Genomic DNA, 27821 nt, shown 5'->3' on the forward strand with positions numbered 1-27821 from the left:
ACTTGCTGAATTTCATGTTCTCAGCTGCCAATGACTAGAAAGCTTTGTACCTTCTTACAACTTTGTTCTCATTAGGCATGTTTACCTTGAACCATCAGCAGATCATTTTGTAGGCTTTTACTGTTACCTGACACAGAAGAGTGTTTGATTGGGTAGGAGCAGCTCTGAGTAAATTCCAGTGTAGGTGGCTTGTTAAAAATAGAGTGATAGCGGGACAGACAGTGTGGCCCTGGACCTGCGGGTGCTGCCAGGGGAAGTGAGTCTTTCCTGTACCACTTCTGTCTTTTGATGTCCTTGCTGGTCACTGCATCCATTTTAGTACCTCCTGGGGAAGATCCCAGGGGAATTAGATCCCAGGCTAGGAATATAAAACTCAGAAGAATATGAGGCCATCTACTGAGGCAGGATCAGCTCTCCTGGAGAGCTCTTCTCTCCAAACACTCACAGGACTCTGGAGGCTTTCATACTCCATGTGTCATCAGTACTGGACAGGCTTTTGGCACTTGTAGGTTCTAGCATGGCACTCATTGTACCTGCTTCATGCTCCCAAAGAGCGTTCCCATGCAAAGTGTGCAGAAATGCACTGTAAGTCTTTTTAAACACTGGCTAATCTGACCATTTCAAAGAGCTGAAAGGATTAACATGTTAAACATGGAAATTGTCCCCAAATGAATCTACTTGTTACATCTCCTAGTGCAAATGCTAAAGTAAATCTCACTTCATTTCTACAGCAAGAGCTGGGAAATCAGTTTAAAAGTTGCCAGGATATGGTTTTCCTGTGGCCACAGGTGGCCTGGCATGCTCTCAGACCCAGAGATTTATTCCAAGCACCTCAGCCATTGTCTGATTAAAACTTTAAAATGCAGGTCTGTAGTGGTCTGTGTTGTGTGTGACCTCTGGCAGGAGAAGGCAAACACATGGGTGTACCCATGAGCGTTCACTGGCTGTTTGTCAGGGATCATACGCCTCTGATAGAACACACAGCAGAAGGGGGTCAGATATGTACACCCCCAGTTTATCCATGCTGCGGTGCTGGGTTGCCTGTGAAGGCCTTAGCCCTCAGTTTCATTTTGGAGGTGTTACACTGAGGCTGCAATGAAAGAGCTTTAACTCCTCCTGTGGAAATTGAACTCTCCCTTTATGACGGAGTCGTTCAGGCTTTCTGAGCAGACCAGAAAAGAGAGCAGAGCCAAGCAAAACTCTGCATTCAGGACCTTCCTCCAGAAGATTCTTCTAGGAAGATTCAAAGTTGTGTTTTGAGAGAGAAGGGCGGTTTGTGGTAGGTGGTGAAAATCTGTCATCGCTCTCACTGACTTAGATACATTTATGCTGGATTTACACCAGTGTTACCAAGAATGGCATTTGGCCCTTTTCGTTCTCCTTAGTCATTGGTCATGGCATTCATCCATGTCTCCTGTCAGACAGTAAGGAGGTTCCAAAAGTGAGGCTTGTGCCTCAAACGCTGAGCGGATGAAGCATTGCAGCCTTCATCAAAGCTTTGTTGAACTTGACTCTGCTTGGAGTCCATCTGTTGCATTTTGGCACGTTTGAGTTCCACAGACACTTTGACCTCGCTTCTCTGTACGCTGGAGAGAGGGAGGTTGTGTGTAACACGGGATTTTCACACTCATGGTGTCTTTTTTTATGTTATTTTCTTTGTTTCTTTTTGTCTCCTTGGGAGTAACGTCCCTTGCCATTAGTTTGCTTGCATAGCAGTGAGCTTTGATTTCGTTTAGCATTTATGCCCAGGCTGTCTTTGCAGACATAGTTCAGAATTGTCCAGTTTGAAAAAGAAAATTCATTTAAATGATTGATTGCTTGACTTTACCTAGCAAGTGTGTGACGAAACTGAAAAATGATTCCCAGATCCAGTGAATTTGTTCCAAGTTTAGCTTGCAATAAATTTGCAGCTCAAATTAAGAATCTTAAATTTATTGAAATCATGTTTTCATATTGGGGATGCTAGCCCAGTCTTTGGTATAGCATTGAAAACTATGACAATGTAATCTAAACTTTATAAGGGGAAGCTGTTAAATAATTATGCGATGAGCCAAAATAAAAAAATCAAGGGATTACACTCTGAACTGAAAAGTGGATGAGGAAATCCGAAGTTCATTTAATAGGAAAAAAATTGCATTAGCCCCTTTGAGTTTTGGATGAAACCCAGGATCTTTACAGAAGTTTAATCAGCGAGCATATCTATTCCTAAAAGGCAAAGCATGGTGTCTTGTGCCATAGGAAGACAATACGTCTTTGAACCATGCCACCGGAGAATGTTGAGCAATACAGCAGACATATTACAGCAGCAAGTGCTCAAGGAAAGTCCCACAGGAAGTCCATTTCCCAGTCCCTGCTGCAGTGCCTGGGAGGAGCGAGCCTATACCCTGCAGTGTCCAACAGGGAGATTTTTCAGCAGCATCGGTTACCTTGGAAAATTGTGGCCACTTCTCCCCTCTGATTAGGAGCTAGCATTGCTTTGTCCAACATCTGTGGAAAACTATGGAGGCAGCTAACCTTAAGTCAGTGCTTTCTGTAAAGTTAATACCCTGAAGGAGTATAAAAGAAAATATTTTACTTTCCCTGAGCCTGAAACACAGGGTAGCTTTATTGAGATGAAATAAGCATATCATAGTCTTTCCAATTATATGTTTGTTGTTATTTACAAGCACTTACATAATGCTGTTCATAGCACTTACTTCCAAAATGTCAACAAGTACCCAGGAAGCACCTGATTTAGAAGTGAGGAGAGGGAAGGAAAGTCAATGGCTTACTTGACCAAGAGCTCCTGCCTTCCTGTTCAGCAAGGTACCCTGCTTTCCTCTGCTGTCCTCCTAAAATACCGAATAACTGGCTCTTACAGTCTCCCTGCTCCCTCTGGGAGCACAAAGGATGTGTCTTGGATGGGTATAGAGCTGCCAGAATGCTCCTCGTAGCACTCAAAAATGGTGAAGGGACAGCGCAAATCCAAAATACATGTAACCATCTCCACTACCTGGTATTGGAGGGCTTCCAGTATTTCACTGGAAAAGTGTGGATCCCATCTTGGTCATGGGGAGCTTTTAAAAATCAGTTTGCAAGGTTCTGATCTTTGGGGTTTTGTGTACCTAAATTGTGGGAATGCTCACGTTGTAATTTGCTTGATTCAATGAGAGGATTATCTTTAGGAGGACTGCAGGATTAAGCTAGTCTCACTGGATATTTTTCTCCGTATTTGAATACTGATGAAAGGTGAAGTGGTTCCAATTTGTTAGCTTCCTGACTAGCACACATCTGCCGGGGAGGCCAGTGGGAGACCTGGAGCTCTGGGACTTGTGTTCATTGGGTCTGCCAGCGTCTACCAGGAAAGGGTCCAGCTGCCAGCCTCTTCCTTCTGCTGAATACTTAGGGCTGTGCTTAAGTTTAAGCACATGCTCAGACCCACTTGACTTAAGTCTGTGCTGCAGTAAAACCTCCACTTGTGTATGCCGAGAGCTCTGCCTGGGTAAGGCTTGCCAAAGTTTGCGTCTATTTTGGTGGGCCAAAGGAGAGAAAAATGTGTTGTTTCAGAGCTGGCTGCTGAGCATTCCTGGAAGGGTTTGAGCACCCTCAGCTCCAAGGGTTGTCTACGGGAGTTGACAATGCTTAGTGTCAATCCTGGAATGAAGGTTATTATTAGACTTGCTAATGGCAAGTGTATGTGAGAGATGGGAGCTGTCTGTGACATAGCAATGTATAGTCATAAAAATGCAGATCTGGAGAGCATTACCAATGGGTTATAATGATTTAAAGATGTGGCTATTTAAATATGTTGTGACTAAGATTCAGAACAAGACATTTAGCTCTATAAATAGCTTCCTTTGTTTCTCCTCAAACACAGTTGCATGGTTTGGCCTTCATTTTTTCAACAATCCATTCTGCTAGGAGAGGGTATTTATTCCTTAAGTGAAAATTAAAGGTTACCCAGATCTGATATGACATCTTTTCTTTTCCCAGGTAAAATGTGAGGCTAAGTCAGCTTTGCCCAAACCCAAGAGTAACAACAGCAACTGTAAAAAAGGCTCAAGTGAGGATAAATCAAAGATTGCCATAGGTGAAGAATGCAGAGCTGATGAGCAGGCTTTCCTTGTGGCTCTTTATAAATATATGAAAGAAAGGAAAACACCAATTGAACGAATACCCTATTTAGGTTTTAAGCAGAGTAAGTATCCTTTTTCTCACTTTCTTGTTGACATTTTAGAATGGTTTGGCTTCTCTGGAGAAAGTATTTGCACATGAAGCCTATTTTAAAGCCTTATGGATGGGGGGACCATGTTTATATCTACACATTTTGCAGTCCAGGCATTTTACTGTCTTACGCCTAGATTTGCTTCTTTTCCTTCTGTGGGGTAGTTGCTGCCGGATATTTATAGGTTTAAATCCACTGATTATGACTAGAAATAGGCATGTTGAAAACTCTCTAGTTTTCTGTTTTGTAAATCTGCAGCGTCTGTAATGCCTTTCTTCTGAGTTAATAATATGACGTATCTTTATTGTGCCCAGATGTTCTTTATGAAAGGACAAATATTAAAGGAAGACATTTAAAGGTGGTCAAGAAAGGCACAAAAGGGATCGTATTTTTAAGCCCCAAAATGTGTTTATAATTAATAAATTACTGACTCTGGAGAATATAAAACCAGACTGTATCTGTTTAATACAGAATGCAATGTTTAGAATTGCTTTGGCATGTACAGTTTGTAGTGCCACAATCTGTAAAGCAATTGTAGGTGGAAAACATACACTTGTAACTAAATTTTACATAAATATTGCAGCGCAAGGTAGATCTTTCAGTTTCCAACAAAAGCTGTAAATGGGTGTGTTTTTCCTCCTTATCTATAGATTGAATGATACTTTATTTCCTTAAAGGGAAAACTCCATGGATTGAAATATTATTTACTCTTAATTTATCTCCCAGATTAAACCCATGTGTTATTTTGATGAAGAATGTCAAACCTGTATGTTTTACATGACAATTTACATACCTAATGGCAATTGGCACTGATTGCAACAGGCCTCCAGCAGCCATTATAAACTTATATAACTCTGAATGATTACAGTGTTTGTCTGAAAACTGGCTGCTTGAAATGGAAGTAAAATTAATGTACTATGAACAGCTTCGTTGCATTATGCATTGATTCAGATTAAATCAAGGCCTAAGCAAAGCTTTGATAGCTTTGAAACAGTGCAAGGTTCAATGAGGCTTTCAGAACGTTTTGTGTTGAAGAGGGGATTTTTTGCCCCCTGTTTTATTTTGCACTCCCTCAAGCATGGGGAGAGGGTGTCCTTGAAAGACAAACTAAAGTATTCTTTCTAAAATTCCATACCAGGGATAGGGCCCTCTGCTAACATTCAGCTGAAAGTTGCCTGACACTCATTATAAATTAAGGGCCTGATCCAGCAAATACTTAAATGCCAAGAGTAAGTATGCTGAGAAGAGCAGAAATGTTTACTGGACGGGACTCTGTAGTTGTCCAGAAAGACTTGTGCAAACATTGCCAATATAAATAGGTTAGTGGGAAGAAGCACTATGTGCAGTACAACAGAGCATCCCCCAGTGGAGGAAGAGATCCCATCCTCCATGGTCCACAGCATTACTCCTGAGGCTGGCCTGAAGGTTTTGTAGTATGCCTATGGGGAATCACTGTTTGTTGGTGGAATAGTGCATACAGCTTTCATAGAGCTAAAACATCAGTTTTTCTTCTAGCAATTAAAATAAAATAAAATAAAATAAAACAAAATAAAGTAAAGTAAAATAAAATAAAATGAAACACCAGCAGCAAGAGTGAGCCAGGATGAAAAGCATGGGAGAGAGGAGGAGTTCCGCAGGAAGTAACAAGTATCTCCTAACATATCTTTTGAATTGGGTTTTCTCTCTTCCTCTGACCTCACAGTCATGGGCAAGGCACGACCACCCATGCTATAATTATTATGGTATATCTCATTTGTGTGCCCTCTGGGTTCCTTCACACAGGATCCATTAGAACACAGCTTATTGTTTATTGGTTATTGATTATGGAGGCCATTATCTGAGCTGCAGTAAATAATTGGGTATTGTTGTTGAATCAGTAGGCTTTCCCTGTGAGCCAGTGTGTGGCTTATGCTTCTTGCTGTTGAAATCAGTGTTAAATAAATAATTAAAAGCAACATTCTTCCCAATGAGTAATTTTTATTATCAAAGTTATGGAAACATGCTAGGGTCACTATACTGTGCCTCTTATCAGCAGAGTCAAATAAGCCCATTACCTTTGTCTCAGTGTGTTTTTCCAGTCCTGTTAAGGAATCTAAGTGTGTTCTCTTACATGTAATTAAAAATATATATAATATGGGCTAATATTTACTCTTCAGATTATGTAAATACTTTTTTGGAAGATGTTTCACAAGAGCTTTTTCAAGGGCTGTGAGCTTTTTTCCTCTACTTTTCTTTCTAAAAAAACTGTTTAATTTAATTTCTTTTAAATATGTTGGTTAATGCAATGCTTATCTAAATACTTATTGTCCCTCTAACAGTTAACCTTTGGACTATGTTTCAAGCTGCTCAAAAACTGGGAGGATATGAAACAGTAAGTGTTTAAGTAACTTAAATGAAATAATTGTGCAATCTAACTTTTCCCTGTGAGAAAAAAAAATAAATGTAAAGGCAAACAATCATTTGCTGCATTTTAGGCTAGCTGTACACATTGTGGGTTTATTGGACCATTTTTGGAAACAGTCCAAATTAGTTCCAGGTTTGGCAAAATTGTAAACTTGTCGTAAAAACTACAAGTGGAAAACATATGTAACTCTTCCCTGTCAAGGAAATTAGTTGGGTCTGTAATTTTTTCCCATGTTGAGAAAGGGCTATTATTGTACAACAAGCCAAGATTGCATAAAAGAAATTTCACTTGGCAACATCCCTGACATCTGTTCATGTCTAATATGGGAAATGTATTAAAGGCTTTCAAAAGTAATCAGCATTGTCCTTTAAGGAATAGTATGCTTCAGTATCTTCTCTTATTCCAAGTGTAAAAGATCTTTATTAGACAAGGGTCAGTACCACATAAACAGGAAGTTATCAAAGTAATTCAGAAAAGTCTCTGACACTTTTTATCAGCTAACCATATCTGACAAAAGCAGTTTATTTTTAGCTCACAGGAAAATTTGATGGCCATGGATTTTACAGCATGTATTTTGAACCAATAAAATATTAGAGTAAGAAACTTAGATTAAAATCTTGAAATGAGAAGAAAGAGCTGCATTAATATGGCACATCGAGATGACATCTGTAATAAAAACCAATTGACATAGGAAGATGTCGTCACTGGAAATATTTTCTTTGCACACAATGATCAGATTAAGTTGTTCAGTTCCTGCCGCAGTTGGATGAAAGAAATTATTTTTGCTTTGTTTACGAAGTAATCTGGGACATATCTGTGCTGTAGAGAAACGAGAAGAAGAAATGCACTATCGAGAAACTGAAAGTTGTTTGAACCAAAGTACAAAACTCACTGATTTCCTTCCATACAATAAAGCTCATTGTTCTGTAAATCAGGAGCCCGTGTTGATTAGTGTGGATGTGGCTGGGATTTTGTGAAACATGAAATCTGACATTCTCAACAAAAATACATGCTTGATTTGTCTTTTATTGTTCCTCTGTCTTTCATTAATCAGCACATACCATGGTTATGTACAGGGGCGTGCGTAGGTGTGCTCATGGGCATATGTGAATGAATAGCTACCATAGATAGATTGTTACAGAAATTATGAGCCAACAGTAATTGCCATGAGTAGTAAAGTGCAATGAAAATGAGGGCTCAAATCCTGAACTTGATCCAGAGCACAAGGGAAGGCCGGGAGGGAGACTGAAAGGAGAGTGGCATGTTCAGAGTGTTTAGGGAGGCAGGCAGTTTACACAGCAATATTTCAGGACCAAGTATAGAAGCAGGGATGCCAAAGTGGCGGCTAGCTGAAGAGAGCTGAGTTTTAGTGCCAGAATGAGAGGGAGAGGGGTGGATTTAGAGGTGCTGGAGAAGATGAACCTCTGTGCCTGGGGCAGAGCAGGAATAAAATGGTGAATTTGTGAACTTGAGGCCAGAGAGCCAGCTCTACCAGTGGCAGCAGAAACATGAGAGGATCAGAGAGGAAAGATCACGTACGTGAGAATGTCATCCGGAGTAGCATCAGTCCATCCTTGTCTCAAAGCTCTTGTCCCTTTCTCAATGACAGATGCTCTCTCTTGTTTAGGGGCATTTGTCACCTTTGATGAAAATGTACCAGTGGTGCTTATTCTTCATAGAGAAGAAACTAAGCAATTGCTTGCGGGTCAGTAAATGGCAAGACAGGCATAGCTCACACCCTCTGATGTACCTGGGACCCCAGCTTTGGTTTCAGAGTGACTCTGGCTGAAGTGATGGGCCTGATCCTGGTTTTATGATGTGAGTGGCATCTGTGCTCTCTGCTGAAGAGCGGAAGTTGGGTGGACCGTTGTGATGCAATTTAAGTTGTACATGGAGCATGAGATTTCCTGACTCATTCTCTTCTGTTAACAGTCTCATCCTCAATATGGATCTGCCTTTGCTTTACATTCCCTGAATATTAAATCAATAACTGTTGCAATCCTTTGACCTCTGCACACTCTGGTTTTTATTATTTTATGGCCTGTTGATAGTCACCGAGTTTGCCAGGCTGCATTTGTTTGTGTATATTTTATCATGGTGAGCATTGCTTAGAGGTTTTTGTGTTTGATTCATGTTTCATTTTTCATCAAGGCAGTGGATGACTGGGGTGACATGGACCTCAGTATCAGTTGCAGAATCTTAGACAGGTCTGCTTAGATGTAGAAATTTTGAGTGCTGTAATTCAATAATGACCAGAATCCACCACTCACACACACAGTGCCGCTATTTATTGATGATGAGAAGTCATGTGCAGAGCAAAGGCCTTCTTGAACCTACCGTGATTAATACACATTTACCTATATGGACCCTTTCATCTGACTTGAATGAGTCATTTGTCCCTTATAAGGGCTTCATCATCTTTAACTTGTTTTAAAATTTCACAAGTTTCTGGTTTGTGCACTGAGATAGAAATGAGTCTTTTTATCTTGGAAATATTGAGAAGAATATTTAAAAGTAGATAATTTGGCTTCAGTGTGTGACAGCCACTTTATGAACAGGAAGATTGGTTAAAATCACATATCATAACTTAGAGTGGTCAGATGAATAGGTTTTTACTAGTAAGTGTAGAAACCTTCCCAGTTAAAGCAGTTGCAAACTGTACATCCTTGTGTTTGGCAGAACAATGATAGCCCATTTTCATTTTCATCCCCTGCCCTGTCCACCTTGTCCATGTATAGGTTCTTTGATGGGCCTTTAAAAACATGTTTGAGAAACAAGCACAGGTTATGTATGGTATTTTCCAGCTTCTGCCCAGATTCGCAAAACAGTGCAAGACCTCTATGTCCAGTCCTGTTGCTTAAGTATCTAAAAGTGAGTGAAAACAGCCAGGGATTGGATTTGAGATGCAAAGAACAACTTTCTTAGCCATCTGTCTGGCTTTTCTTTATTGTCGTGTATCAGGGTCTGGAATGGATCCAGTGAGGCTTGACAGAGAGTATTACCTTCATATGGGATATACATACAGGACATCTAGTAGTGTCAAGTCATGATTGTGTGTCATATGTCATATTTAAGGGCTCTCCAGTTGGACTACTTGGACTACTGCATTTCTTATCTGTCCATTTTCTGTTTGATTACCAATTCTTAGTTGTCATCTACAACTGTGTAATACCACAGTCCCATGTACTTCTTGTTGGACATAATACAGGCTTAATAAAAATAGCAACCTGTACAAACCGGTTTAAGTCCTTAACAGATGAAGCTGTCTCTTTGGAATTGGTAGGATCAAATTTCTCTTAAACAAAGATATATGAAATGAGCATCTTTGTTACTGATAATAGGAGAGTGCATTGGAAAGCACTCTTATAGCAGACCTTCACAGTATGAATGATTTAAAATGTACCCATATCCCTGGATGAAATACAGAACAACATCACGTTCTAGGGGGCTCAGACGCGGTGGCATTTAACAGCCATTGCCTGGAATTTTGTCGGTCACCCTAAGTCAAGTGAGTAAAAGGTGCAATGTTCATAGATGGGAAGCTTACAGGACTTACCTAAAAAGTTTTCCTTGGCCGGTCATGAAGTGGCATTTTTCCTTTTGAGCCACCACAAAAGGAGTGCCTTGACATGTTTGCAGAAGGCTGTGGTGCTGAATGGACTCTGTCTGGAGATGTCTTAGAAAGATAAAGGGTAAAAAGAAAATTAGGTGGAGCTTAACCTTCGGTGTGTAGCGGCTTAAATTTTGCCAAAGGTCAGTGGGATCCCATTTAGCTGCTGCCTTCTGAAGCAACAATAAAGTGCTTTAGTTTTTAAAAATTAATGATTGACACGTACAGCAGTCCTGCATCTGGGCAGGCCTGAAGAAACTGATACATCAGTGGAATGCGAAGCTACCTGGGTTTGTTTCATACAGAGCTAATACCCAGAGCTCAGTTTCGAAGAGTACGGTGAATATCACATACCATGACCAGAAAATCCCTCATTAGATTTGCAGCAGGAAATAAGCAAGAAGCCTTTTCATGAGGAAGGCAGCTGGGAGCTGGGATTCTAGTGCAGAAGACCTTAAGATTTCTCAAAGCAGAAGATGCCATTAAAAGCATTTGTACAAACAGTTCTCTAATAGATAAGGTCATTGCTTTTATTTGGTTGTTCTTGAGTACCAGTCACTGCCTAATACTGTACATACAGGAACCAGATCAGATCTGCTCTCAGGTCCCTGGGCAGACCAGTCTTTTGCTTAACTCCAAATTCTGCTGATTGGGAAAGATGTCACAGAGGTTTTCAAAGCTCCTAGCTTCCAATGGACCCAGCTCTAGGATTGTGAAGCCAGTATTGGAATGGGAAACTGTCAGAGATGAGACTGGCCTGTGCAATTGCCTTGATTAATGGGTAAACCTGGAGCATCCTGCACTTCTAAAAATGTGGCAGGCACTGGGAGGAATGTATATACTGGTAGGATAGGGAAAAACAAATTGGAGAACTAAAGCAGCAAAAGTTCTTTATCTTCTATATGTTTTCTACAGGAGCGGGTCAACTTACATCAGGAAACTGAAGCTGAATTAATCAAAATTGTGAAATGAAAATGCTCAGGGCATTCATTAAAGCTTTTGCAGGGTCTTAGTTGTCTTACATGGCTGTAGCTCCATGCCCTTAAAAAAACCTGACACTTTGCTCCTGAATGTTTATGGAAAATGCTCTGCCAAGGCAGCTAAAATATTTTGCCATTTTCATACCTTTTGTTACCTGCCTTTCTGCTCCTCATGTGCCCTGCTCATGAACATGTTACTAACTGGGAGCACATATGAGCCCTTCCAGAGTTAAAACTGCTGTGTAAAAGCAGCCAAGACAGGCATTTTTGGTAGGATTAGCAACCATAAGCAAAGCATTGCCAAGCACTGCCCTTTCCTGGCTCCTCAGGAAGTTCCTAGTCACTGAGGTGGCTGGGCAGGACTTGTATGAGAAAAGAAAGCAGTCCTCAATTTGGATGTGGCCAGCGTGAGCATCCAGTTTGAGCAGTGCTGCCCTGCGTGACAACTGTGAAGTTTCCACAGTGCAGCATTTTGCTCAGATTGTATAAGGATGTAATTTATCAATTAGTTTAGTCCTTTGAAGTTTATTAAGCATAAAAACTAAACTTTCCAGAGCAGGGGAAAACTCAACCCCAGGCTTTGTTAGTAAAACAATCGTTTCAGGGAATGTCAAATTTAAACTTAGCTCTGTACGGAGGGCACAGCTCTGCTAATTGCTAAGGAGTTCTGGTCCATTGCAGAAGCAGAATTGGATAAAGCTGGGGAAATGTTTGTGTAAATACTGTTATTCTAAGCAGCATAGAGGAAAGAGACACCAAAAATTATCCAGGGGATTCCAAGGGATTCCCTTTTCCACTTAAAGTTGGTTGTGTTTACTCATGTTCCAGCTTGAGTATCAACTCTGAAGGCAGCTCATAGTTCATGACACTTGGCCTCTAAGGTTAGCATTTTTCTTTTGAAAATGGAGACCATGCTTCTTAGTCACATTGGGATGTTTAAAAAGGGGGCTTGCAGTAGTCCTCTTGCTGACTAACCGTTTACTTTCATTTGTAGCTTCTGCACAGCATCACTGTACTTAGCCGAAGCATCAGGTCCTGGCCCACGGCCTTGCAAGCCATCCAGAGGGCCAGAGCACAGACCCCAGATTGGCTTTGTGCATCTTTGTTCTCCTAGTCCGTGAGGCTGCCAGGGACTTGATTTTTGGGAGCTACCAGAAGACAAGGGCTGTCTGGCCATGTCTCTGTCCTTTGCCTGTCCCAAGGACCGGTGGAATAGGTGTGGGAGGCAGGACCAGAGGTAGCTTCCTGTCCAGGCATTCCTCCACAGCAGGATACTTGGTCCAGCTCCTTTTGACCTTTCAGGTTACAGAAGGAGCATCTGTTTGTATTCTCATGAGGTGACGTTCTTTATGGCTCATTAGGACCCCAGTTCTTCAAGCCCTTTAGTGGTAATAATAGGTAGAAGTGTGGGTAGCCTGGGGAATAGACAGCATAAGAACTTAAACAAAGGCTTAGACTTAAAATGAACCTTATCCTCAGATGAGTGTTTGATTTGTATTTAAATAATTCACTTGTGCAGAATTTATCCTTGAATTGCAGTCTGTCTCTTGTGCCTGTGGTCTTTGGGTTGGTTGCAGAAGACAGAAAATAAAATTAGTGAATGCAGTCATTCCATTTTGCTTTAAATAAGGTTTAAGATTAAATACTCCCTTTTTTTTTTTGCAAGTATCTGTAGGTGCAAACTATGTGCACATGCTATAGTGAGTTGGAGATGCTGGTGTTTTCTAATGAGAACTGTACAAACAGTGAACTTGAAGAAATTGTAACATTGTCAAATGATAAGTATCCAACTATGCTTTTGGCTTTGGAGAATGATTTCTGCAAAGGAAGGATTTTCCTTTTGTATTGAGTGAAAAAGAAACACCTCTTACCCTGTAATATTTAATGATGGTAGCCATCTCCTCTTATTTAGATTAAAATTACAGGCCTCAAATTGCAAGTTGTAATATTTGTTTTCTTGTGATTGCTGCCTTTAGCTCCTCTGTAAATGCCATTGACTGCTCTGTGGGTAACTCTGAAGAAGCCTCCAGGGCTGAATATATTAAAATCCACAGCATTCCACAGAAAATGACAAAATTCTCCCCAAATTGCCCCCACAATTTTCCACTGGCCTTTTTTATGAGCTGCAGGCAAAAGAGGGTGATCTGTTATGCTTGTCCTATTCCTGGTTTTCTTCCTGTTTTAAATATAGCAGAATATATAAAATAATGAAGTGGTAGTCAGAAACAATTCTTTTGCCAGGTCTTCCATCTGTTATTCTGTATAATCCTAATTTCTGTACAAAAAAAACAGAACCATGGTATGCAACTCAATATGTTACAAGATGTTTATTTTCATCAGCATGGACCAATAAAGTACATAGCTCAAATATTAACATTGGAGTATGTTAAGATTTCATTACTGTTTGATCTATATGTTTTACTGACATAAATGGATAAAAATAAACAGCTTGTAACATACAAGAGTTACGGACTATGCTTTTGTGGATTTACAGAGTTCTGTGGTGGAATCGGGGTTTGCAGCAGATTTATTTTCTCTAATTCTGTTAAAATAACTATGTAATCATTGTTTGTGCTGAGTATGGTTTGAGCTTCATTTTCGTAATTCACCGTGGGATTTGTCTGCATAACTTCTGATGGTTAATGACCCTATATTGATTGAGATTGTCTTTTGTGAGGCCATATTGCTTGTGACTTGATAATGAATCAGTCAGATTGCTCCATTTTAGAGAGAAAGAAAATAGGCATAGTGTTACTTAACAGAAAAAAAAAAAAAAAGACACTCAAAGCTCTGTGCCTTCTATATATTCTGTAGGGGCTTTTATAGTGCTTGTAGTACATGCTGTTCTGAAAGTGTCACACATGCATTTGTTGTTGTGAACTCAAACGCTGTAGAATCTGTAAAGATGCAAGATTAAATTTTCTGTTGCCATTTTTACAGATAACAGCCCGTCGACAATGGAAACATATTTATGATGAATTAGGTGGTAACCCTGGAAGCACAAGTGCTGCTACATGTACTCGCAGACATTATGAAAGGTAAGATAACAAATCTGAAATGCTTGTTTAATAATGAAAAAATTAATTTGGAGAGCCTTCAAAGCATTTTATAAAGAATTAGAGAAAGAGAGAGAGAGAGTCTTCTTAAAGATAAGGTAATATTCCCCCAACAGTTCAGTCAGATAATCCATTGTAATTTAAACCACAGTGTATGTCTCCAGTGACTAAATAAACAAAAGAAGCATCTGATTTTCTTTTGGTACATATCTTAATTTTTACAACAGCTTTCCGGTTAAAGAAGCTGAAAAACTGAGCAAAACATATTCAAGGAAAAATAAGAAACAACAGCTAATTGATGCAAACACTTGTCTTCTGATGTTTTTTAGGAATACCAATTAAGCAAATTGTGGTTGTGATCAAAATAATGGGGTGGCCCACAACGCAGGGTGCTGTTAATGTTGTAGGTCATGCAGAGCGTTGCATTCCTCTTCTTCACTGCATTCCCTTCCCTCCTCCCTGCCTGCAAGCTGCTGCCAAACACTCTGCAGCCATTGTTGCTGGTCAGAACTGTTGATTTCTTATTCTTCCCATGTAGATAATAACTTCCAGGGCTTGTGAATCCAGCACGCATTGAATAAAATACTGAAGCTGGAATGTTGGTTTGGTTTGGTTTGGTTTTTAGAAACAACTTTCTTTTTTTTTTTCCCCTTCCTTTTTTCTTTTTTTCTTCTTTTTTCTTTTTTTCCTTTTTTTTCTTTTTTTCCTTTTTTTTTTTTCTTTTTTTTCTTAGATAAGCAAATGTTAATAAAAGCGCTGCAATTTCAGGCTCGAATAAGGAAAGTCCAGTCCCTTGTTCCTGGACATAAAGAGGCTGCTTTGCTGGGGTCAGGAAGAGATTGTGCTTGCCTGTGCACCAGGCGACACAGCAGAGCTGTGCTTCCTGGGCAGTTTTTCGCCTTCTTTTGGTGCCTTATATGTTGGCCACTCCAAGGGAGACAGTGCCCTCCTAACAGAGGGGGAGGTTGATCACCGTCATTTACAGGAGACATCTCCAGCATAGGGACTTGGGTGCACAAAGAAGTTGCATGTAGTGCCACTGTAAAAGTTAGTTAGAAGCTTTCTGGAGATCAATCCAAACAGCAGAACAAATGGAGTGAGTTGCTGTGCGTGTCAGATGGGGATTTTCCCTGCCTTTGTATTGAAGACAAATGTTATAGATTTTTTTAATTGACTCATCAGATCGTGGGTATTTGGCTCTTCTCCTCCATCATCACAGCCCCGAGAGTCTCAGGGTTTCCTCTTGCAGCCAGGCCAGCTGATGGGTTTCAAACTGGCAGTCTGGGTCTTCCATCACCAGATGTGCTTTGTAGGATGTTGTTTATTTGACAGAGCAGACCCAGGCACACATGAGAGTTCAGTCTCTGCAGGCTTAGGTTGCATAGGGAGCAAGTGTTGCTGGGCTTTGTATTGAAATCCTAGAGTCACCAAGAGAACACATCTCTCGTAGTTGTGGAAAAATAAGTGAGCCATTCACAAATAACTCCATGAAGCCCTGTCTCTCTCTTCTGCTTTCATGCTAGTGGTCTATGTTTTTGCATGCAAAACCCTTGAATTGCACTCCTTTTCGATTCATAGACACTCATCCATGTGACTTACTCAGCAGTTACTCAGGGGTATACTACAAAGTGCCACAAAGCCCATTGTGCTCACTAGAAAACTTGATGCCTTCAAGATTGAAAAGCCTTTCCAGGCTATCCAAAAGCAGTTCTGCTTGCCTTGAGCCAGTATGAGGAAAGAGTCTTTTAGTTTATGGTTAGATTGGTCTTAGCACACCAAAGAGCTCAAATCTGAGTTCTTGGATGCCAGTGTGTTGTGTAGTTCTGGGTTACGTCTGCTAAGAGGCAGCACCTATTTTCCAGGTCTCTGGCAGGCTGTCAAAAGATGGCATTTGGAGGAAAACTTGTAGGATTTTTAGGTTAGCCCTAAGCTTACCTAAAATATGCTTTACCAAATCTGGTCTGCAAAACCAAAACACGTATACAAAAAAACTCAGTGACTGGTCCAATCTCTAGATTTCCAGTGTTAGACGCTTTTTTTTTTCCACTACAGGAAAGCTATATTAAGCCTCAGACTTGGAAAAAAGTAAATGAAATTGTCATGGTTTGTTTCAGCTGGTAATTCTAACTACAGCACCTGTAAATGTAATGCTCCTTTATAGCCAAAGTGCTCAGATGACATTTAATCTAAAACTAGAACTGCAGTGCAGGAATACACATTCATGATTCAGGACACACATATATTTTCTAATTTGAAGGTGAGCTGTAAAGCTAAACTGGAAATTGAATTAAGCTGGGAAGTAAATGCTGAATAAACCTCATGATTTTTCCTTTCTGAATCCCACTGGCCTTTGCTTGCCTACTGGAGGCAGAACAGGCAGTTCCTTGACTTCACTGATCCTGCTGCTGTTTGACTTAGCCTTGCCATTCATTTCTACAACTAGATCTCAAGGGCATCCGTGTTGTGTTAACTACCTTTATTCCAAGATGACAGAGAAACTACTAGCTGTTTGCTCCGGCTTTAACGTATCAAGGCTGCTTAGGCAGCAGTGACCTTTCAGGGACATCCTTAGGATGCTGAGGAGTGGAACGGCACATTACATCCCATTCAGGTAGTGCATCCCACCTTCCTGTCCTCTCCAAGTTCCCCTCTGCAAAATGGAGTTTCACACACAACTTCAAAGGGCAGAAAGAAAAAGAAAAAAAAAAAAAAAAGCCAACCAAAAAAAAAAAAAAAACAACCAAGAAAATGAGAAGGCAGAACTGCCTTTCTCTCTAGCAAATCCCATGAAGAAATGTTGCTTTTCTCAAAAGGTGCTTATAACATCTAGAAAGCCATCATGTTGCAGCAGACCCATGGTACCAAGGATGGTGAAAGCTGAAACAAAGCCAGATTTAAAGGCTGTGGGGAATGCTTTGCTCCCGTCTCCGCACCCCTCTGTTTGGAGCAGGGGTTGTGATGGTTGCTGCTGCTTTGTTATAGGTAGGCAGAGTGCTTCTTTCAGCACGATGTTTGCTTTGTTTGCCTGGTAAAAGGGAAAGAAAGGTTTTGTGTGCGTTACCAACTGATTCATTTTTCACATAGTACAGTTTGTGTTTCCAGTAACTGGTTTAATTTTAAGACGAGACTGCCAGTGTTTCAGTAAGTGTTATTTGTATATTAGTTAGACAACTTTCGTTTTATTAATGAGTATAATAATGAAAGTGCAGGTTGCTGAGTAGAAGCAATGGGTGTTTTTATTTAAAGCATAGCAGGCATCGTATAATGCCAATGAATGTGTTATTGTCACTGTAGACATGGCTGGTCTGAACCTGCCTCTGATTGGGTTATTCCAAGTAGGCCAAAGCACTTCATAAAAATGTCTTTGTCAGCCTAGTTTTCCTTCCAAACCTATTCATCTCTGTCAGTTTTTAATATTAGTACCAGGCTCTTGGCTATAGTCCATTAGTACTGTACTTAATTGCTCATGTTACAGATGATTACCAATATAAAAATCATTAATGTTTTCCCATCATGGGGCTGTTGCTCTGTGCATGTCTCGGACTGTACAGATCTTATGAGTTGTTGTTTTGGTCGCTACTTTCTTCATTTGTGCTCCTTTAGTGCACTTACCTTGCATGATCACAGAAAGCAGGAGGCGTGTGTGGTTGGTATTAGCTGATTCGGCCTGAACATTTCCTGTGAAACTAACAGCCCTTGTCAGTACCCTACATCTCTCTCTCTCTCTCTCTTATCAAGAAACCCTCAGAAACGGCTACTTTTCTGCGAAGTACTCTTCTCCATGCTGCCTTCACCCAATAATGCAGATGTGGTTTTCACATGCAGGGTTTGAGGTTTCTTTCACTTTTGCACAAAACACATGATCAGCAGCTTTAATTTTCCAGTGTGAACGATAGGCTGTGTTTCTGCAGTGCTGATGACGTTGTTGTTAGGGGCTTTTCATAAATATTACACCACAACCACCACTCAAAAAAAGAAAACCAAATCAAAAAACCCAACCTGCTATTTTACAAGGTATATGAAGTTCCCAATGAAATGCATTGAACAAAGCATAAATAGGAGCAATTGCCTATTGGGGTCTTTTTCTGCCTCCAAGTCTAGCTGTGATTCATCTTGGTTTCCTCCAAAGCAAGACTTGTGCACGAGCTACGCACAAGTGTGCACAGGCCAGGGAATTGTGGTGTGCAACAGCATGCAGTATCACTCCTTGGCTGCTTTGGTGGACAGACTTGTCAGTGTTTGAAGGTGTCATGGCAAGCAGCTGGACAGTCCTATAGAGCAGTAGCCCTCCTGGCCTCTTTGGGTGCTGCAGGGAACCTGATTCCCGTGGGGTCTCCAGCAGGCATGGACCCAGAGCGTCCCACAGGCCATGTCCTGTTCTTCAGCAGTATGTCTTATATCCTGGCCCTCACAAGTCACTAGTGCCTTGACAACCAGACTGTCCTGGTCAAACCCAGCTGGAGAGAGGTTTGTTAGACTTCATGCTCTCATCACATTCAGGCAGCTGAGTTTGAAAGTGTTCTGCAGAGCCACAATCACCTGGGACTTGAGGAGCAGATAGGTAAGATGGGTCCCCAGAGCAGGTCGTAGTTCTTCACAGTCCATCAAGGTGGCTGTGCCCACAGTTTGGACACAGACCTGCAGAGGGTTTTATTCTGGCTGTGGTTGTGGCCCCTGGGCACTTGCAGAGCACCCTGCACATATGTCCCTTACCAGGGGACTAAACCCCAGGAGATACAGTGTCTTGTACAGCTCAGAGCACATTTTGCCATTTTTCTGTCTAAATTGCTTACATAAATATTATAGATTATCAGAAACACAAGACGGGTCAAAATAGGTCCCTTACATGGTTTCCCTTTAACAGCCATAAAGTCTCTCTACCCTAAGGATATTGTGCAGTAATTCAATATGCAAGAGAGCCCTGCATTCCATGCAAATGCTGTTTGGTTTTGTTAAAGCATTTGGATAACTTTGGTAACATGTAAGCATTTCAGTGGAGTTATGTAGGAAACAGCAGCCAATCTTTTAGAGGGAACAAAAAATAGGAGGATAGTATAGCATCTACATGAAAATGTTTATGGTTATCTTTTAATACACATTGTAATTAATAGAAGGTTTTGTTTTACAATGTTAAGTGTGAAAACATCCTCAGGCAAAAATTAATCAAATGTTATGTCATGCTGTAAACTACAGCTAGCTCTTTGTTTGACCCAAAAAAACTTGCCAAGCAGCAATTTTTTTCTTGTTGTACTAACTTGGTTGTTTTATTTTTGTCTTCACCCAACTTTCCTGCCCCCCTCCCACTTCAGCTAGTCCCAGACTCCCAGACAACTTTGCAAGTTGCAAATCGTCTCAATAGTTTTCCATCAAGCACAAATTTAAGCCTGAAGATAGATGAGGTGTCTCAGTTCTCTCTCTCTTTTACTGGATTTTTGGTTTGTTTTTTTTTTTCTTTTTGATAAATAACAAGAGGTTTCTACTTATGATTTTCTGCCCTCAGGGCTTTATCATTAAGATTAAATAACTGTACTCTCAAGCGTACCACTGAACAAACATCTTTTCAATTATGTGAGTAACAGATGCTTTAACAAAGGAACTATTGAAAATTCAGAAAGCTTCCCCCCCCCCCCCCAAAAAAAATTTAAAAAGTATCAGATGACATAGGAATGTAATTGTTTACCATTAAAACAGATCCTTAGCTGTCCATTCAAAACATCTGAGAACACACTTTTTTTTTTTCAAAATTTCTGGGTTTTCAGCCTCAGAGACTTACTGACCAGCACTGGCGTCAGCAGTGGTCCTTGGGTGCAAAAGTGCTGGACAGTCAGGCACTACCTTCCAGTGCGTGGAAACAGATGGTCTCTCTCCTCATGAGGAATTGTTTTCCCAGCCATCCTTCTTTCCACCCAGGAGTTTGTCCCAGCAGAACTGGGGCATGCTGTGTGCTACCTAGTGCTCCTGGGTGGGTTGTCACCCAAGCAGAGGGGAACTTCCCAGGCATGCCCATCATACACATGTGCAGCAACACTTACCAGGCACTGAGGCTGTGCAGTGTGCCCAATGCTCTTGAGGTCCCGGCACTCCAAGCAGCTGAGCTGAGTTCTCATGGTTGTTCAACGTCAGGTAAAGCGTGTCTCGCATGGTAACCTCATTTCTTGACATCTAGGAGTAGAGACAGGCTCTGCACAAGGAGACAAGCACCTTTTCCTTGCTGGGAGTTGAGTTGCCCCAGGAGGGTGTTGTGTGATGGGAGGTATGCTCCTTTCCAGGAGCAGCACCTAGGATGGAGAGTAAGGTCTTTCCCCTCAGGTTCCCTGGGTCGGCTGGGAATATCCACCTTGTACTTTACTGCCAGACTTTGCTAACGTGGCAGGGATTGTTCAGCTTTGTGCAATACAGATGTGGCTCAGAGCTCCCAGGGAGGAGGTTGGTAGGATTTTGGAGTCCCTCCAAGAGACCAGCACCCCACAAGCAATGCAAAATGCCATCTGTAAGCTTGCCCTGATCATAGAGACCAAGCATTGCAGGTGCTATAGGGACCTACCGAACAAAATGCATGTCTGCCTTTAGATGCAGAAGTGGTGACTGTGGCCAAAATGGAGGCTTGTAGCAATTTGGTAGAGTGACGTGGGGAAGCTGCTCTGTCCCTGTCATCCTTCCTTGGAATCTTTCCCATGCAGTAAATCTGCATGGAAGGCAAAAGACTGGGGTTGTTCATCTCCCCCTGCTGAGCCATAGGATCGAGAGTGCCTGAGCTTCCCTCGGCTGGCTGTGCACCTAAATCAACAGCTGTGTTTGTAATGTCACTAATTTCCAGTTTACTTAAAACAAAGTATCTTTGAATTCTCTTACAGCAGTGCAGTTCCCACCTTTCAGCAGTGAGCCATTCTCATTACCCACCAGCACTCCCAGTGGGCTGTGAGGAAAGTTGTTGATGAAAGGATGAAAGAGCCATTTCTTTAAGGAAGGAAAGTTCTTTGGGAAGAAAATTGAACTCAAACATATTTTGTCTTTGCTGATAAAGTACATGCCAGTTTTGTACTTCAGACAAATGCAAATAAACCTATTGCTATTGTGTTCTACACAAAAGCACGCAAGGCTTGCTTTCATAACCCCTGGATTGTACAATGCAGTCCGGGGAAATCAAGCTTGAGGAAGACACTGCTTGATTTCCTCAATGTATTTTATGTTCTCGTTTCAGAGAACAGGCTGAGACTTAGAGTTTGGGTTATTCCTCTCCCCTCTTCTCTGCTGGGAATGTGTCGCTGGTGCCCAGGAGAGCAGCCTCCTGCTCCTGGCCATCCCCACCAGCTGATTGCTGTTGAAGGTGGCTTGTTTCCTGTGCTTACACTGACAGCATTGCTCCAAGATTTATCCCTTTTGAAGGGCATCAGGGTAAAAAAGACTAGACTTCTCTTGGGATCAGAGCTTGGACATTCCTGCTGGCCCTTTAAAACAACTGAATGTTTTGCCACTTAGTTTCTAGGGAACAAGAATCGAGTTTATCTCACCGAGGTTATCAGTAGGGGCCCCTTTGCACTGCAGGCGCTGTTGCTGGAGCTGCCTGAGCTGCCCTGGGTTGATGGCTGCTCTTCCTGGCCCTGCGCTCAGACCCTCTGTCTTCAGGGGCTGCGAGCGGCTCTGCCCAGCTGCTGTGAGGACCTATTGAACAAGATGGCTCCCCTGTTGAACCAGGCAGACTGGCTGTCTTGTCTACCAGCACCAGCAATGCCTTCAGGGGAAGGAGCAAGAGCCACTGTGGCATAATATGCACAAGAGGGAAGTGTTTTCCAAACTCCTACCAGTAAAGAGATTTATTGCCTGTCCCTTTTCAGTGTTTTTTGAAACTCTAAGGGCTTAATGTTCTCATGATTTACATTAGCCTCTAATCCTTGCGTAATCTCACTAATCCCTTGGCTCCAAGATATCCATTGGCAGTGAGTTCCACGGGTTAACTCATTGCTGTATTCGTTTGGTGGAGCAGATTTAAATCTTTTTCCATTCCTGTTGCAATCAACCTCCTTAACCTTCTGGCTAAGCATGGGAATGGGGCAGCATCTCTCAAGGAATAAGCTTCAGTATTTTAAGTCCTTCCAAGATTACTCTTGTGGCCGAGAGGCTCCATTGCATGCTGTTTTGAGTTGAGCTTGGAGCCCTTGAGAAAGTAAGATGATGTCAGTGGGAGACGTGCTGGAATATTTTATTCTGCCAGAGAGAAAACAAAAATAAACACTGAAGCAACCCATATAAAAAATGGTAGGGGTTGTACTGAACTGCCTCCTTCACCCTGTGTGTCCTGGGCATATGGTTCCTCCCTGGCCCAAGAGCCCTGTCATATCCATACACAGTGGGGAGAATTAGAGAGGAAACTGGCAGCCTTAACATTTAATTTCCTTCCTCTTTCTGGGCTGGTCAGATCCTTTGCATTATTGTAACTACTTTTTTTATCATGTCTATAAATAGATGTGCTCTCATGTGTCCCGTGAAGCAGAGTCGGGCCAAAGAAGTCATTCATTCTGCGTAATCAATACATGAAAATGTAGTGGTTACTGGCTCAGATGAGATCTTGTATTATTAGTTCTGTAGCTGGGAAAAAAATGTTGACTAATAAAGATTAAGGGTTTTTTTTTTCGTTTTATGAAATGCTAATGATGAAGACATGTTTGATATACTGTGAAATATATTTCTCTAATGTGAAGTTTCTGCTTTTTGTTGGGAAAGAGATTCGGTCCCTGGAGGATTTTAGAATTTGTGAATATAAAATTATCTGCTTCAGTGTTTTTTAAAAAAAGGTTGGCAGAAAGCCAGATTACTTACATTACTGTAATAGATTTGCTGACCTCTGACATCTGCTGCAGAGAAGTACATTGAATTTTTCATAATATCGGATGATGCAGATCTAAAAACTCCGTACACTCTGCACTTTTATTTAATTCAGGACTTAGTAAAGCAAAATCTTTTTTTGAGTAGCAGTTTATACATGATTAAACTTAATATTGCCGATTGTAATAAATCAGGATTAGTATAGTACTGATTTGTTCATCTAACTTGTATTGATTTTAAGTTGTCTTTATTTAAAAAAAAAAAAAGTGCCTGGCTTTTCACAGTGATTGAATTTAATAAGAAGCCCTGTGATAGCAAAGACTCCCCTACTGTTTCTGCTCTTGGCTGGAAAATGTTATTCTTGTATTATTCCAAGGAAAAGGAAAAAAAAAACCCTCATGCTGCTAAAAATCTGCTGCCTGTGGAAAGATTTTTTTAATATACTGGTGCTTATATATTCTATTTATGTTAATTGACTTATAAATAATACATTTTATTAATCTTAATATTGGAATCTTGATCATGATAAAGACCCTTTTATTTGGTCTCCTTGCAGGCTTTACAAGTAAATATTCTTTAGACCACAAAATATTCCCCCTCTTTTGCTTTTTTATGAATACTTTGATACTTCTCCCCTGCCGTGAAATAGAACCACAGTTCAAACTGACTGAAAACGTGGTTGTTGTTTCCAAAGTGCGATGCATTCGAAGTATCTGGCTCTGTTTCTTTGGACGTCGTCTTTACCTCTCTGTGTGCAAAGACTGATTAAATCTTACCTGCACTGCAAATATTTGACAAAAAAAAAACCCAAAACTCATGCTGGTTTCAGACATGTCGCATTCTGCTAAACTATTTGGCTAACAACAGATCGCATTCTTCTGGTGTTGGGCAATATTGACCTTAAATTGGCTAAGCCGACTGCTTTCATGGCATTTGAGCTGGCTGCTTACATGTTCCGAGAGCCACATTAGCTTTATTACTCCTGCACTATAAAAACTTCTAATAATCAAATGATAAGATCATATCCTGTGGGTAATTGTCTTGTAACATGACAGGATAACTGAAAAAACATTCAGTGAAAATTGCAACCAACGGAAATCTCTACATGAAGCGGCAATTGTTGGTGTTGCTCGACTCGGTGCAGCTCCCTGGGGTCTCACAGCCCGCGTTCCTGCCCAGCTCCTCTCCAGCTGCCCCCTGCGGCCCCCAAAAGCCACCTCGGCGGCAGTGGCAGGGAACGGCAGCCTGCCGGCCCTTGTTTCAAATGAGGAGGGAAAAATCCTAGAACAAGCCACCCTTGTGTTTTGATTCAGTTTTACCTTAGTCATGCCGCCTCCCCGATACACGAAACATTTAATTCCAGATTTCCTGCCGCTGGCTCCAGGCCTTTGACCGGCTATGTGAAATGTATTTTTACTGCTGTCGGCCTGCCAACTGCTGAGCTCAGTGAAAAATAACTAAAATGAAAACCTTGTACTCCCACATGAACCCTTAAGATCAGAAAAGGAAATTTAAGCCATGGTTACTAATTAGCACCAAAGCTAATGAGTTCTGGTGGGGTGCAGCAGGAGGAGGAGGAGTTTGTGTCCCACGTTACCCTACAAGGCTCGGTGGAGAGCACGCAAGTGGTGATTAATCATGTCGGCCCGGGCCTTGCTCCCGTCCTGGCCATAGCCACGGAGTTAATCACGCGGCGTCTTTCACAGAAAGGCCCGCTTGTGGGCCTGAGCGTCTCCATCTCCCTTGGGGCACGGGACAGCATCTGAAACCTTTACGGATGGAATATGTAGATTTTTAATGGACAACACGTTCCCATGGAAACAAAACAAAGTCAAACACTCCCCTCGCAGTGCTAACAATTATTGTAATAAAATGTGTTTTTATTAAAAGCAATTTTGAATATTTAACACATGGCAGAGTGGCCTCGATGTTGCCCTGTGTGAAACCCAACCTTGCCTCTAGTGAGGCCAAAGTGCTTTGTGCAGAGCAGCGAAGAATTTGGTGTTTTCACCAATATTTTCACTTTGCAAATGAAATGTAGCAGCCTCAAGTATGAACAAGATTATTTTTTTCTTATTCTGCTTAGTTATGCTTTTTATTATATAAACATTAACTGTAATGTTACAGTGGAAAGCAGGTATTTGGCAACTATTTATTATTTTGCTAAGTTTACATAGAGGGAGCAGTTTCCAGTTTTAGCAGCTGTAACATGTTTAAACTCAGTTTGTAATGGGATCTGAAGATGAATATTCCCTGTGGGCTCTGCTTAGCTTCATTACTGGAGCCCTGCCAAATTCAGGGCTAGAAAGTATTATTCACGCCACTTTGCACATACCATGTCAGAGCATGCTCAGTTAATGAATTTTGTTTCTAATATAGCATAAATTAGGTTTATATTTTAACATAATTTATGTTGTATTTTATTAAAATGTAAAATATTATGGTCACGAGCAGTCTAATTTCTGCTCTCTTAAGCCCAAACTGTGTTTGAACATCTAAGTATGTAAATCAAAATTGCATGCTTAGAAACTGATTCTAGGATAACAAACGAATATCTGAACCAAAGAGGTTTCTGCCTTGGAGTCTTAGATTAAAGATAATTAAGGATTCCTGGTATTTGAACAGATTTATGTTGTTTATAAGCAAAGTGTATTTTCTTCATAGAGTCAACTTGTCTTTTTTTTTTTACACAAATTATGTTTGCTGTATTAAAGTTCATATTTTTTAAGTCTGAGTCTTGTATTAATCCCACAGTGAGTCATTAATCATACCAAATGCATTATAAAAACTTTAATCACTGAAGTTGAAACTGAGATTGTAATGCAATCCATCCCTTTTAATTATATCAGTTATTTTTCCTTTCAGATGAAGAATTGCAAAGGGAAAACAGATAGATTAAAACTCAGTGTATTTGATGCTTTTGGGGAGTTATTTTTTGTTTGTGTTTCTTCCTTGCTTTTTTAAAGCAATTTCATGCACTTTGTGGAGAACAGTTCCGCAGTGAAAAAAATCCTTCACTTTCAGCTCTTATCCTCTCTCCTTCTTCCTTAAAAAAGGCTCACTGGCGAAGGCAGGGAGCATGGTGACTGTCACTGTATGGGCGCATTGCAAGGGTGGCAGTGGGCTGGTGCTGATGGCAGCATGCTGGGTGCTGTGCCCACAGCTGTAGGTTTCCTGCAGCCCTACTCTCTCGTCTTCTGCCGAGTTCCTGGCACTTGCCCTTGCACTCAGGGGAACCACCAGCCTGGAAATTGTGTAGCTGTTACCAAGTTGGCTGTGGCTCTCTAGGTGTTGTCCTGGGGTTTGCTGCATGCTTCTAAGGGTAAGGAGGGAAAATAAAAACAAATGGTGGATTTTTTTTTTTTTTTTTTAAATCAGTCTAAGACATAGTGGCTTATATTCTCATGTGGTACAAATTGGTGTAGCCACACAAACCACTGCAGCGTTAATGACAACTGATCTACACCAACCCCAACTCCACTGAATTTATGCCACACGATAATCTTGCCAGATAAATTGATTTATCATACTTGGATTTATAGATGTAGAGTTTACACTGTTGCTTTTATGGCCTGGAAGGAAATGGATTTATTAAGTAAACTGCTCATAGTAGATACATTTTGTTCTGTGCTAGAATTGCAAAACCTGATCAATTATTTGTTCCTTAATCCCCTAGATTAATCCTGCCATATGAAAGATTTATTAAAGGAGAGGAAGATAAGCCACTGCCTCCAGTGAAACCTCGAAAACAGGATAACAGTTCCCAGGAGGGTGAAGTGAAAACAAAAGTGTCTGGAACAAAACGCATCAAAAATGAAAACCAAAAGAGCAAGAAGGAAAAAGATAATGCACAGAAACCCCAAGATATATCTGAGGTTGGTTGCTTTCCTGCTTTTCAACTTTTCAATTAAAAATGTACAGCTTTAATCACATGAAATCCAATGATAAAATACGGAACTTAAACTGGAGAATTCCAACCAGTTGGCCTTTGAGTTTGCTCAGCAATGGAAATTCAGTTGTTGTGGTACTGGCTGTGTTGGGATTTTGCTATGCCACAAATGGCAACCGATTAGCTCCATGTTGCAAAGCAGTGATGGCTGAAGACCAAGCACTGGATGTAACACGTACCGTTTCTGCTCATTGTTTTATACGGTGGTCACCACTAAAAGATCAGCAGCTGCCAAAAGGAAACCACACAACTACCACAATTATTTCCTATTCTAAGTATAGGGTGTGGGAACCTCTAATACTGTTGATAATACTGTGGTAACTGTTGGACACAGCTGATTTTTGTAATGGTAACCTCTGGATCAGCCCTTCTGTGCTTACAGATGTATGTACGTCTGTCAAAAAAACCTACCACTCCCCAGGATTTTTATCATGTTATAATAGATTTCTCTTTGGACTAGAAGGTGAGATTTTGAGGGAACCACCTTCCAAGCCCTGTCTTCCCTCTCACATGCCACAGATGGTTTTCAGCTGAGATAGGTTCTTATTCTGTCATCTGCTTCATATGGGCAGGCCTCGGTTTCCACATAGAGCCGCGTACCTCCAGACATAGGACAGCCCTCATGGAAGAGATTTTGTGTTCACAGCCTGGGGTGAGACAGATCAGTAGAATTCATATTGTGACTGCAAATAAGGGTGAATTTCACATGTTGCTGAGTGATACAAAATCAATGGGGTTTTTGCTCCAGTGTTACTTAAGCACTTTCTTTTGCACATCCTGTCCACTCTCTCCTGT

The 27821-nt window shown here is 41.1% G+C and overlaps 1 protein-coding gene across 2 annotated transcripts in view; it reads left to right on the forward strand.

Annotated features, from left to right (window-relative positions):
• ARID5B (AT-rich interaction domain 5B) overlaps positions 1-27821 on the forward strand; it is a 117983-nt gene that overhangs the window by 84821 nt on the left and 5341 nt on the right. For both annotated transcript variants that reach the window (XM_086467110.1, XM_086467109.1), the window contains 4 exons: positions 3973-4177; positions 6523-6575; positions 14139-14236; positions 26754-26952. In XM_086467110.1, coding sequence (XP_086323236.1) covers positions 3973-4177; positions 6523-6575; positions 14139-14236; positions 26754-26952 — 555 coding nt within the window. The remainder of the gene's footprint in view (positions 1-3972; positions 4178-6522; positions 6576-14138; positions 14237-26753; positions 26953-27821) is intronic.

The sequence above is a fragment of the Leptosomus discolor genome, chromosome 6 (assembly GCF_034619465.1).
Source record: "Leptosomus discolor isolate bLepDis1 chromosome 6, bLepDis1.hap2, whole genome shotgun sequence".
NCBI classification, from domain to species: Eukaryota; Metazoa; Chordata; class Aves; order Leptosomiformes; family Leptosomidae; genus Leptosomus; species Leptosomus discolor.